Genomic DNA, 13013 nt, shown 5'->3' with positions numbered 1-13013 from the left:
TGAAAGGCATGTGATCGAAATAATGAAATAAAAAATAAAAATGGAACAGTAGTCACCATTCTAGGACTCATATGAAAATTGAAGCTATTAAGTCCGCCATTATGCATGTGCTTCCCTACTTTTCGGTTACTATCCTGCTTTTTCAAGTATCCGTTCAACTCTGACCCCTCAGACGCTAAAACAAGTGCAGCTTGTCAAGGAATTCTTCAAAAACAATTCAGAAAACAAGAGATACAAAACAAAAAGAGAAGATGTTTTTAAGCTTAATCAGCTATGAAAGCCAAAAAGCATTGTTAAATTGGTGTTACGCTCAGCGAGTATCTCTCCAGGACCTATGAAGGATATCAACTCGTCCTTTATGTTTCCTTCCAGTCCTTCCCATGCGTTGTATCATTCTCAAAGGTGAGACATTCGCATCAAAGCAGATAACAAGATCAACTTCCATGATATCCAGGCCCTCCTCTCCTATAGAGGTTGCAACAATAACATTGTATCCACCAGCACGAAACATCTATAACAATCGACCATGTGATGGATCAGGGCTCAAATGTAGTAATAAAAGATTAGACCATCAGCTTATAGGACATAAAATGAACCTGTAAAACAGCTTGTTGAATTTTCTGGCTCTGTCCGGTTGTACCACTTCCTGTCAAGTACCAAATTACTATTTACCTCAAGGGATTAGCATCCTATGGGTTCAGCAAGTTCACAAACATTTAGAATAAATAGAAACCTTGAAGTAGGAATATAGAGATGAAATTCCTACACCCAACTCTAAATATTACTACAATCAAGTTCTTAAGGAATACCTATTTTATGATTACATCTAGTGCTTGTTGCATTTGATCTGCATCCTAGAATACCAAGCATAGAATTTTTTGCAGAGCATATGAGCTTTTTAGCAAGAATCGGCTAAAATGGTTCGGAAGCTATTGTTGGGGTTATGTGACCATTTAAAGGCTTTATGAGAGCATGTACTGAAATTATTATAGTGGCATCACAACTCCAATGGAAGTGTGGTCCACATTGGACTGTAAGGCATTGCTAATGGCAAGACTCACCTGAGCTTTGACTGACTATGGCTCAATGTGAGGTCTAAAAAGCCGTAGCCATGGGCATTGTGCGCACAACCGATAAGGGTTTCAATGTGGGGTTACCCGTTGATGAGGTCAAAGTTGTGCCCAGGGCATTTGACCAGGGGAACTAGATGAGACCTCTGTGTGTGATGGTTGGCATGAGATGACAAGGGCCTAAATCCTTATCATTATCCTTATCATTACCATCAATTTCTTAAAAAACGATTCGCCCGGCGCCTAGGCGGCCAGAAAAATTTTTCCGCATGCCTAGACCCAGGCGCTCCTACACAGGCGGTTGTACCTGGGCAGGCGCCCAGGGCAGTGGCGCTTTTTATCGTATTTAAGTTCGCCCAAAAGGGCAAAGGGAGTCATTTTGAGCCCCAAGTTTGTATAAAAAAGTTTTGGTGTATTTTTGAACCCCAAAGTGAAAAAAAAGAAGAAAGCCTCAATCTTAAACTTATTTACGTGAATCTAAAGTAATTTATGAGAATTGAAAGTACTTTATGTGGATTGAAAAAGTTTTCTTTTCTCATTGAAATTATTTTTAGGGTGCTATTGGTGGTATTAGAAGACTTTTGAGTTGATTCGTAGCTCGATTGAGGTAACCAACATCGAATGGGATGGAAATATTATGTCAACTTTGATAAGAAAGACAAATAAAATTACGTGCAATTTCTGTGGACATGTTTCTAATGCCAGTATAAATAGATTTAAAAAACATCTTGCCGGTATTAGAGGTGATGTTGCCCCATGTAAGGAAGTCCTAGATCTTGTAAAGAAAGAAATTTTGGAGTACATTGAAGGTAAAAAGAATAAAAAAAATTGCAAAAAAAGGATATAGCAGAATTAAAGTTAGGGGTCAATGTTTTTTATGATAATATTGACACTGAAGAAGAGGATGAAGAGGGAGAAGAAGAGGTAGCTATGGTTGGTACTCGGAGCTCTAAGACCAAGAGGGCTTTTGGGTCTAAGAAGTCTAGTATGAGAGGGCCAATAGATAGTTTTTTTACACCTAGCCCTGAGACAGTAATTGAGAAAGGCAAGGGAGGAAAAGGGAAAAAGACAAGTGACAATTGAAAATAGATTTAAGAAGGAAGATAGAGCCAGGGTGATTCAGTATATTGCTCGATGGTTTTATCATGCGGGCATTTCTTTTAACGCTACTCGCTTGAATAGCTTCCATACAATGTTTGAAGCAATTGGACAATTTGGGCCAGGTTTGAAAGCTCCAACTTCTTATGAGATTGGAGAGACACTACTGAAGAAAGAAGTCGAGTACATTAACGAATATCTCAAGACTCATAAGGTGGAATGGGCTTAATTTGGTATTTCTTTAATGACAGATATGTGGAGTGATAGGAGGAGTAACATGAATTTGTTAGTAAATTGTCCCATGGGTACAGTTTTTTTGCGCTCAATCGATGCTTTCAATGATATTCATGATGCACATTATAGATTTTCTTTCATTGATAAGGGCATTGAGGAGGTTGGGGTGGAACTTGTAATTCAAGTGGTCATAGATAATGCTGCTCCCAATCTAGTTGCAGGTCATTTGCTTCGACAGAAGAGGCCTCACATATTTTGGACTCCTTGCGCTGCACGTTGCATAGATCTTATGCTTGAGGAAATTGGTGAATTGCCTACTATTAAAAGATATATTTTTAAGGCTAAAGAGGTTACAATCTTCATATACAGTCGCATACTTACCCTTAACATAATGCGTAAGTTCACGAAAAAGAGAGAGCTAGTGAGGCCTGGGGTCACTAGATTTGACACTGCTTACCTTAGTCTAAGAGCATGTATAAGAGGCGGATTGCATTAAGGTCTATGTTTGCTTCAAAGGAGTGGAGTAGGTGTAAGTGGTCTAGAGATGCCAAGGAAAGAAGGCACGAGATATTGTTCTTTCGAAATATTTTTTGCGTGGGGTGAAGCATGCGATATTAGTATTTCTTCCCTTGGTGAAGGTCTTGCGCTTGGTTGATATTGATAAGCCCTCCATGGGCTATATATATGATGCAATGGAAAGGTCTAAGAATGCGATTGCAGAGAATTTGGGTAAGGATGTAGCCAAGTATGCTCCAATTTGGGAGATTATAGATGACAAATGGTATAGGCAGCTCCATAAACCATTGCATTCAGCGGGGTAATACTTGAACCCCAAATTCTTTTATGAATATGCAGATATTGAGTCCAAAGGGATAATTATGGAAGGTTTTAATGAATGCCTTGAGAAATTAGTTCCCGACCCACATATCCAAGATAAGATATCAACTCAAGAGCTAATTTTGTACAAGTGTTCTTTGATGTCATTTGGGAAAGATATGGCATTAAAACAGAGAAACAAAGACGAACCAGGTAGTATTCTTTTGACTTTTGTTGTATAAATTATAAATTTATAATTTTCTTTCAAGTTTCAACTTTCAAGTTTTGATAATGTTAAATACCTAAATTAATTATAAAGGTTGCTCACATATTGCAGCCCAATGGTGGAGACAACATGGGAGTAGCGCTCCAAATCTCTAGAAGATGGCTATACGGATCTTGAGTTTGACAATTACCTCTTCTGGTTGTGAGCGCAATTGGAGTTCGTTTGAGAAGTTATTTTACTATTTTACAATTTTATATGCTTTTTTTGTTTATACGTTCATTCTGTAATATAGATTCATAAAAGGTAAGAAGATCATCGACTCATAATAGTTACTTATGCATTATTTTTCCTTATAGGTGCATACAAAGAGAAGAAATAGGCTTGAGCAAAAGAAGCTCAATGACTTGGTTTTTGTTAGAGAGAATCAAAGGCTCAAGGAGATGAAAAACCAGCCAAAGAAGGATCCTATCTCTTCGAAAGAGATGGAGAATGCTTCAAATTGGCTAGTTAGTGACCCTGGTACTGAGGAGGTCTTCTCTGGGGAGCATTTGACATGGGAAATGGTCGAAGAGGCTTCGGGGCAAGCTTCTGATCCTAGGAGGGCCACTCGAGCAACTTCTTCTGCTGGTACTTCATGGAGGGAGATAGAGGAAGAGGAGACAGATTCAGAAGAATCTTTGAAAGAAGAGGAATATGTTGAAGAGGGTGATGATTCTGATGATGACGACCTCAATTCTGATGCAGATGAAAGCAATGAAGATGATGATTCTGATTCTTATTGATGTCTTGATTGACTTCTCTCTTCTTTTGTAGTAACTTTATTGCACCATCTTGGTTTGAGCTTTAGTCATTTGAACGATTTTTATTTTGTTATGTGGTTTGTAATTTTTTTTGCCTTTTTGGACTATTTCGTTGTGTGGTTTACTGGTTTTTTATAGTTTTGGAAGTCAGTTTGTTGAAGACTTGGAGAATTGGAGACTTGGATGTTATTATGGTTTATTTTATGAATATGGAACATGGAGAATATGAGCGTTGGAGACCTTACAATAGCCTATTAGACTTTTAAATATTTTGTATGGTTTGAAATTTTGAATAAGTTTATTCTCAACTGATTACCTGAGAGGCTGAGACATGTGATATGTTTGCATATAAAAACATATGTTGCGAACTTGCGATATTTTCAAATGGAATAAATTACAAAATTTGACACAAATATATGCATATATGTGCATTTGGATAGCAAATATGTAAAAAAATCTAAGAATTTGCACCACAGGGTGGCCGAGGTTCTGGGCGCCCGCCTAGGCGATGGGCACCAAGCAGGCCGCCTAGCGTTTTTTGAAACCTTGATTACCATCACACGACATGCACAATAGATAGCTGTCCAGGAAGCGGCCCTATTGAATAACAGTGTGCTTTGTGTATATGTGCCGAAGAAATGACTCCCTGCAATACTGGACTATGTTGGAAGGACTCATGGAGCATAGTTCTAGAATGGGCTCGGACTTGTCCTCATGGAGGGATCTGTAATCCATGGACTAAGATCGTGTCTCTTTCAATGAATTGGCTGACTTTGATAATCCAATCATGAACCCTTACAAAGAGCTGTGAGTCATGGGAACTATTAGGCCAGTTTGCGAAGGTGCAGTCATATATGGTCTCTAAAAACGATGGAGTCTTCAGTATATTTCTTGTAATCCTAATTCTATAGATCTAATTCTCATCAAATCTTCTTGGATATGTCTAAATATGTTTTAATTATTTTTCTGATAATTAAAATGATTTTTTAGACCTCTCTAGGTATTTTATTTTATTGAAAAATAATTTTAAAAGAAGAAAAAATAGTTTTCTGATTTTATTTTAATCAGAGAGTAAAATAAAATATTTGATGACATCATAAAATTTATTTTAATATCTGTAAAATATATTTAGGCCCTGGACATTTCAGCAGAGGATTAGCATGAGGGACCTAGGAGGAGGGTAGTGTGCCGGGAAGAGCATCAAAGAGAAGCCTCCATCGTGGCTTGTGACATGTCCTCTAACTGCCACGGTCGATTAATAATCCTGCTCCGATAACACTTGATGCAGTGAAAACAAAGAGAGAACACACCATGTAATAAACAAGAAAAGGAGCAGTAAGCTATGCAAACCTTCTCCAATGGAAGCAACGGACTATGTTTCCCATCTCTCTCTCTAGGTCCACCAATCTAGGAACACTCTCTCTCTCTCTAACATACTCTCTGCAAATTACTATTTTCTAGTACGCCACCTAACTTCCTCCTCAATGCACTTCTCACCCATACCCCATTAGATTAAAAACCCTACTTACTCTATTTAAATGGAAATTTAATACTATTTAAATGACAACTTTGTCCCCTTGTTAACAAAATAATGACCTCCACTCTTACAAAAAAACAACGAAGTACTTGATAATAAAAAAACAAAATAAAAGTATAACCCTTGAACTGTAAAATTTAAATCCAAAGAAAAATCCAAAACTGTTCAGCTCCTACATCACATGGAAAGCAAAAACTCTCACAGTACTTCTCATCAATTCAGATCATGTCAGATTTGTTGCAGCATAAAAACAACATCAACATAATCTGCATAAAATGCTCATATCATGCAAGGTAAGGAAGCAACATTAGCAATTGTATTCTAGAATGGTATATACGAAAGTGGAGGGCAAAGCATAGCATACCAGAACTTTGACCAATAAATTGAGTAGCTTTAATAGAACCCCCAATATCAGATATTGACTCCATTATGTCCCTGCATGCATAATAAATGGTTCATGTAAACATGGTTTATATAAAGGGAAAAAGAAGCCCCCCTACACCCCAGTGCCCCCCCGCCCAAACAAAGAAAAAAGGATTAGCGTCCCACCCTCAGGTCCACACAAAGCCCACGGACGCCCCGAGAGCATAAAAACCAGGACTTTATCCACTTGAATAACTTTTCTCCTTCCCTTTTACAAAAGTGCTCTTTTTCTTATTGTTTATACCCAATCAGTCCGAAGCCTAGAACTCCCATGTTCCCCTCTCTCTCTTTCGCTTCCGTGACCCTACTCTCTCTTCCACTTCTGTGATCCATCTCTCTCCATCTCTTTCTTTCCCTCCCTTTCTCATTTTTATGCCCCTTGTTTCTCTCTCTCTCTCTCTCTTTCTGTCTCTCTCCATCTGCCAAACTTACAACCCCCAGCTCTACAACTCCCCCCTTCTTCTTTACGCAAATCCATACCAATACCCATATTAGCAGCAGTCATATTGTCACGGTTTCTTTGTGGAATTCCGAGATTGGGGGTTTTCTACGAATGTTGCTTGGTGAGTCCAGGTCTGTTTTTTTCTTTAAGCAGCTGTCATCTCTCTCTCTCTCTCTCTCTCTCTCTCTCTCACCCCATTCCCAAACCTCCTGTAAACCCCATCTCTTTCTCAAAAACCTAGGGTGTATATGGGACCATAAATCCATAGTCGGGGGTTTCAGGTCTTTCCCTTATATAAACATGTATTTATTTGCAAACTTACAAAACATAACAAGAAATGAATCATACAATTACAAAAAACATGTAAGAGATAAAACAATAGTTAGTGGGATTGGGATTGAATTAGATCTAGGATCAAGATAAGAACCACGGGTTCGTGACAAGCAGAAAGCTCCCTATGGTAGGGGTCGCAATCCATACACCTTAAAATCTAGGGATCTCAGTCCCAATATGTGAGGGAGCTCGATACAAACTTAATTGGGATGGAATGATATTGAGCTCCATTTGGTTAAAACATGAGGTCCCCGAGAGTGCTTAACTAGTACCACAGTATAGTATATGCCACTACACAAACCACATTGTTATACAATACCATACAGCTATACTATACCACAATAATATGCTATATATTATATTCTATTACACTACACTATATGCTACTATTTTTAAGTATATTTGAATAATCATATAGTATACACTAGACTATACATTATACCACATGGCTAGACTATACCATACTGCTATACTCTACTACCATATTATACCACATTGCTATACTATATGCTGCTATGCTATTCTAGAATGCTCAGGAATCTGAATCCCGTGTAATAAATCTACAAAAGCTGCTCAGGAAGATGGCCGGTGAAGAGGGTTGCAGTGACCAGGCCTAGGCGACTATTCACCAAAAAAAGGTCTTTGCAAGTCATAAGACTATGTATGGGGGTGACACCTGCCCAATGCCAAAAGGTCAAAGACGTTGGTGACCGAAGCTATGGCGAATGGCAGCCGTAACTTCAACAATCCTAAGGTACTCCCAATTCTCAGATTCTGAAAGATAAAATACGTAGGTTAAAGCAATTTCTAGACTTGGTAATGCTACTAACAGAGTGAAGATTAGCAGCGAATCAAAGGCACAAAATCCGCTTGAAATTATTCATACTGATATATGTGAAAAATTAAAACCCATATGCATAGGTGGAAGTAATGCTTCATTACTTTTATAGATGACTCCATAACGATGGAGCATTAGACAAATTTCAAAGGTATAAATCAGAACTTGAAAACCAATTAAATACTAAAATTAAGATTCTTAGTAGAGATAGAGGAGGGGAATATAGATCAAATGAATTTAATGAGTTTTGTAATAATAATAGAATAGTTAGGCAAACGCACTTGTCTTACACACCCCAACAAAATGGAATGGCCAAGAGCCTGAGAGGAAAAATAGGACATTAATTGATAAGGTCAATTGTATGATACAAGAAACTGGTGTAGAATATCATTTTTGGGGAGAAGGTATTATGGCGACAACCTATATATTAAATAGAGTGCCTTCCATAATGTGACACCCTTTGAGCTATGGTTTAGTAGAAAACCCAACCTACATCATATCAAGGTATGAAGTTCTACGACACAAGTTCATATTCCCCATGAGAAGAGAGATAAGCCAGGACCCAAAATAACATAGGTACATATTTGTACGGTACTCAAGTGACTCCAAGGGATACAGATTTTATAATAAAGAAATTAAATAAATTTGGAAAGAAGAGAGGCTTACTTCTTAGAAGACATTGAAATATCAAAAGTAAAACAAACTAGAATTTTAGAACAAAGTGAGGAAGAAGAACCATAAAACCCCAATATAATTGATGTAGGAAGATCTTCTCAAATTGATTAGAAGTGCTAGGGGCATTAAAAGCTTATTATTCAGATGAATATGTCTATTATAACAAATAAAATGAAGTGCCATGTAAGTTTAAAGAAGCTATTAGCTCACCTAAAGCAAGGAGTTGAATGGAGGCTATGAGGGCTGAATATGAGTCCTTAATAAATAATAAATTAGCAGAAATTCCTACAAATAGAAAGGCAACTGGTTGCAAATGGGTATACTCTAAGAAGTTTAAATCTAATGGAAGTGCTAGTAGATATAAAGCAAGATTGGTGGTTAAGGGGGTTTAGTCAAAAGGAAGCCATTGACTACCAAGAAACCTTTTCACCCATAGCCAGGAAGTTTTCTATTAGTATTAGAAAGAGCTATTCATTATGATTTTCATATTCATAAAATGGATGTTAAAACAGCCTTTATAAATGCTGAATTAGAATAAGAAATTCACATGACTCAATATGAAGGTTTTGAGTGTGAGGGTCAAGAAAATAAAGTATGCAAATTAATTAAATCATTATATGATTTAAAACAATCCTCAAGGCAATATGGATTTAAGAATATACGAAAGAAGGCCATCACTCAAGAGCTCCAATAATAGAGAAGCCTGCCCTAGGGATTCATCCCAATTGTTTTAGGAGGGCAAAAGGCTTGTTAAAAGTCAGTAGTTAAGGATTGGTATGATTGTACTAATTAAGTTAAGATGGTTTGAATTCAATATATCATCTAGTCCTAATCAGAGGCTTTCAAGCTCTCAAATCAAAAAAAAGTTCCTCGACAAAGAGGCAAAGCAACCAGAATGCCCTTAAACGCTAGAAGATTTTTGTAGATAAAAATAGCACTCTCGGTATTGAGTCTTATGGAAGGAATTCTCAAAGAGAATCTAAAAAAACAAAGGATAAATTCATTGATTGACTGATTTCCGAAAGGAAAAGAAAGAATCAAAGGATAAATTCATTGATGGCTGACTTCCCAAAGGAAAAGAAAGAATCTAAAAGAAGATGATGAAAGACGACAACACTTAACTTGACCATAGAATGACAAGACTTTCAACTTTATAGAATATCCTTAACTCAGCTCAAAAGACATCGTTTTTACATTTACAAGCGGTGAATTTGATTAACACTTTTTATACGAAAGAAGACTGAAAAACTCTCGGGCTGGGCCCAGAAATCCAAGAGATTTCCTTGCCTCCATATGACCATCAAATCCATTTTGCATGGAATAAGGAGATGACAGCTCCAATATTTCCTAGTTCGGAATCAAGGAACTATACTCGAGATTAAAACGAGCTACTTCTTATTGTGAATGCACTAAAGACAGCTAGCTTATTCATTATATTTTGATCATATATGTACATGATATAATTATAACAAGAAACAATGGAAAAGCCATTGAGGTATGTAAGAGGTGGTTATCCTCTAAATTTGAGATGAAAGATATGGGACATGTTGACCATATTTTAGAAATTAAAGTTACTAGAAATAGAATTACAAGATTATTATATCTTGACCAAGAGCAAAATAATCTTTAAATACTAAAGAGATTTACTATGGAGGCTAAACCAATGGCTACCCTAATTGCCAAAAATTGCAAATTATCAAAGGAAATGTGTCTTATGACTAATAAAAAAGGAAATCATGTAAAATTGTCCTTATGCACAAGCTGTAGGGTCACTTAATTAATTGATGAATTGTGTCCAACGTTCCACAAAACGCCAGGCAGCGCCTAGGCGGCCATGGGGGTCTAGGCCACCCAGTGCCTAGGCGGCTAGCCTAGGTTTAAAAGGGAGCAAGGGGTGTCTAGTAATCATGTTTTAGGTTTTTTTATAATCTAAAAAAAAAAAGCAAAAATACTCCACGTGATGCGTATTTTTTGTACCTAGGTGAGTGTAGTCCCATGAGCACTCGCCTAGGCAGCCTAGGGTCCACCCAGGCCCTCCTAGCCCACCTAGGTTATGCAGTAGGGTTGCTAGTCGATATATGCCAACCCTGATTTACACAATTGAAAACTAGTTAAGAGAATATTTAGATATCTTAAGGGCACACATGATTAACTAAGGATCTAATCCTTGAGGGGTATAGTGATGCTAACTTCGGACAAAAAGTTGATGAGTTTAGATCAACATCTGGATGGTTATTTACTTTTGGTGGGACATGTGTCTAATACAGTAATAAGAAGCAAAAGTGCATCTCAAACTCTGCTATGAAGGCATAATATACTGCATTGTATCATGCTTCAAGAGAGGCAATCTTCTTAGGGCACTTTCTTAGTGAGATGCCACTAGCCAAGTATGGGCAAGGGCTTATGATAATATATTCTAATAATCAAGCAGCAATAGCCAATTCTAAACACCCAATGTATCATGGCAAGTCAAAGGATATTAAACAGAAGTACCGCTTTAAAAGAGAATTTGTGGAAAGTAAGGAGGTTGAAGTTAGCAATCTTCCTACTCAATTGATGGTTGCATATCCATTAATGAAAGGTATTAATACTAGCCCATTTGAAAGGAGTGTGGCTGCCATGGGACTTAGAAAGATTGATGGATCATCATGATTGATGCCTTACTGGGATATTAAAGCCTTTGTGGGCCTGTTGTTGAGTCTTTGTGACGATGAGATTTTATGTGTAGCCTCTGTGGCATTGTGATGATCATGGGCTTTGTGATATTACCCTCCTTTGTGGCACAGATGCCTATGTGGCACCAATGGTCTTTGTCCTCTCATGAGGATCTTAGTGATCCAGTGGAATCTTTGTTATGCAATGGTTTCTTAGTGATCCACATGCTTGTATGGCAGATGTTCGAGTCTCCAAGGGTAGGTAGGTTAGATCATTTGACCTTTAATGGTTCATTTATGTGATGAAAATCTCTAGAAGGGATGGAGCCACAAATTATCGTCAGCAAGCATGCATTTGCTCACATTTCCACTATCCCTAGTCAGAGGGAAGTGATGTGCTACTGGTTATCCAAGCATTTGAGAATCTCTTAGTGAGATGGATCTTTTTATGAGATTTTGTTGTGATTCACTGAATTGATAAAAATGAACTACTTGTAATAAGCACCTGCATCGCGTAAAAGTGAAGGGTGTCCATTACTATTTGTTTCTGGATACCTAGTAGAGGGATTATGTAGGTCTAGAAGCATGTGCATGAAGTCCATGAGGTGGTTGATGATCAGGCAATACGCCATGACTATGACGAGCGTGGGAAAGTGTGTGTTTGTTGCCATTAAGTGGATGGATTGTGTGAAAGAGATTGTTTACTTAAGTATGTACAACTCAAATGATTATGATAAAATTCTTTGTATTAATGGATGGATGGATTATAAAGCCAAAACCATGTTGAAAACAATGGGAGAATGTTTGGCATGGGGGTTTTCTCTATACCTTGTGAACTATTTTGGAAAAAATTCAAATTGTTTTTTATTACCATTTTACAAATGACCAAACAATCCCCATTTCTTTACATGGTCCCTCTTGGTCCATTTTTTTAAAACTTCCCCACATATTTCTTTCCAACAGTTGAAGTAAACAACGATATATACTTCGAGATAGGCTTTTGGGGAGTTTGGTATGGTGGACCTCTCATTCTCTTCTAACACCCTTGTTCCCTTGCTCTCTCACTAAGCATTTAGAGGTGCCTTTAGCCCAAGGGTGCATCCATAACAAACTAATATTAAATCGATTTCAAGACAGCTATTGATAAGGATTAATGTCAAATAACATTTGGAACAATATTTCTCTTTAAACCCTAAATGAAAATATTGTCAAATGTTTCACATACATATAATCCATCACATAACAATCATATTTGTCTTTAAACCCTACATGAAAATATTATCAAATGCTTCAAATGAATATAATCCAATCACATAACAATCTTCAACATAAACATATACCTATAACTAAGGGATCACCGAAACTGCAAATCAAAGCCCAATTTATTATCCTCCATTTCATATTTTACCCTAACATTTATCATACCAAAAATGTATAAATAAGGTGTATGGAGCAAACTCACCGAGGTGCTCCATCTAAGGTTTATTGAGAATAACACAACACCACCTTTAGAGCATCAATACCTTCTTAATATCCTACCGATTTTCTTGAATATAGAGAGATTAGTAACAATGTAGAGAGAGAGAGAGTGATTGAGAGGTGATGAGATCAAGATGCCCTCACCATAGATGATTAGGGTAGCTTTGCTGAGCTATGGATGCACCCTTGGGCTCAAGGCACCTCTAAATGCCTAGTGAGAGAGATGGAACAAGGATGTTCGAAGAGAATGACATATGCACCACACCAAACTCCCCAAACCCTACATCAGAATATATATTCCTCTTTGCTTCAATGGGTGGAAAGAAATATGTGGGAAGTTTTATAAAACGTGAACCAAAAGGGACCAAGTAAAAAAATAGTGATGGTT

At 37.3% G+C, this 13013-nt stretch overlaps 1 protein-coding gene across 23 annotated transcripts in view; it reads right to left on the bottom strand.

Moving 5' to 3' along the window:
- LOC18448181 (DEAD-box ATP-dependent RNA helicase FANCM) overlaps window positions 1–13013 on the bottom strand; it is a 69519-nt gene that overhangs the window by 4112 nt on the left and 52394 nt on the right. For 10 of the 23 annotated variants that reach the window (XR_016044775.1, XR_016044777.1, XM_088852249.1 and 7 more), the window contains 4 exons: window positions 6146–6216; window positions 597–664; window positions 346–511; window positions 57–184 (listed from right to left, as the gene is read on the bottom strand). Coding sequence is in view for 16 of the 23 variants with exons in the window: in XM_088852249.1 (XP_088708375.1) it covers window positions 57–184; window positions 346–511; window positions 597–664; window positions 6146–6216 (433 nt within the window). In the remaining 7 variants the exon portion in view is untranslated. The remainder of the gene's footprint in view (window positions 1–56; window positions 185–345; window positions 512–596; window positions 665–6145; window positions 6217–13013) is intronic. The other 13 variants (XR_016044778.1, XR_016044779.1, XM_088852250.1 and 10 more) reach the window with 3 other exon arrangements.

This window comes from Amborella trichopoda, chromosome 11, assembly GCF_054954075.1.
Source record: "Amborella trichopoda isolate Santa Cruz 75 chromosome 11, AtrichopodaSantaCruz75HAP2 v2.0, whole genome shotgun sequence".
NCBI lineage: Eukaryota > Viridiplantae > Streptophyta > Magnoliopsida > Amborellales > Amborellaceae > Amborella > Amborella trichopoda.
The sequence above is the reverse complement of the archived record's forward strand: the minus strand, read 5'-3'. Positions and strand labels throughout refer to the sequence as shown.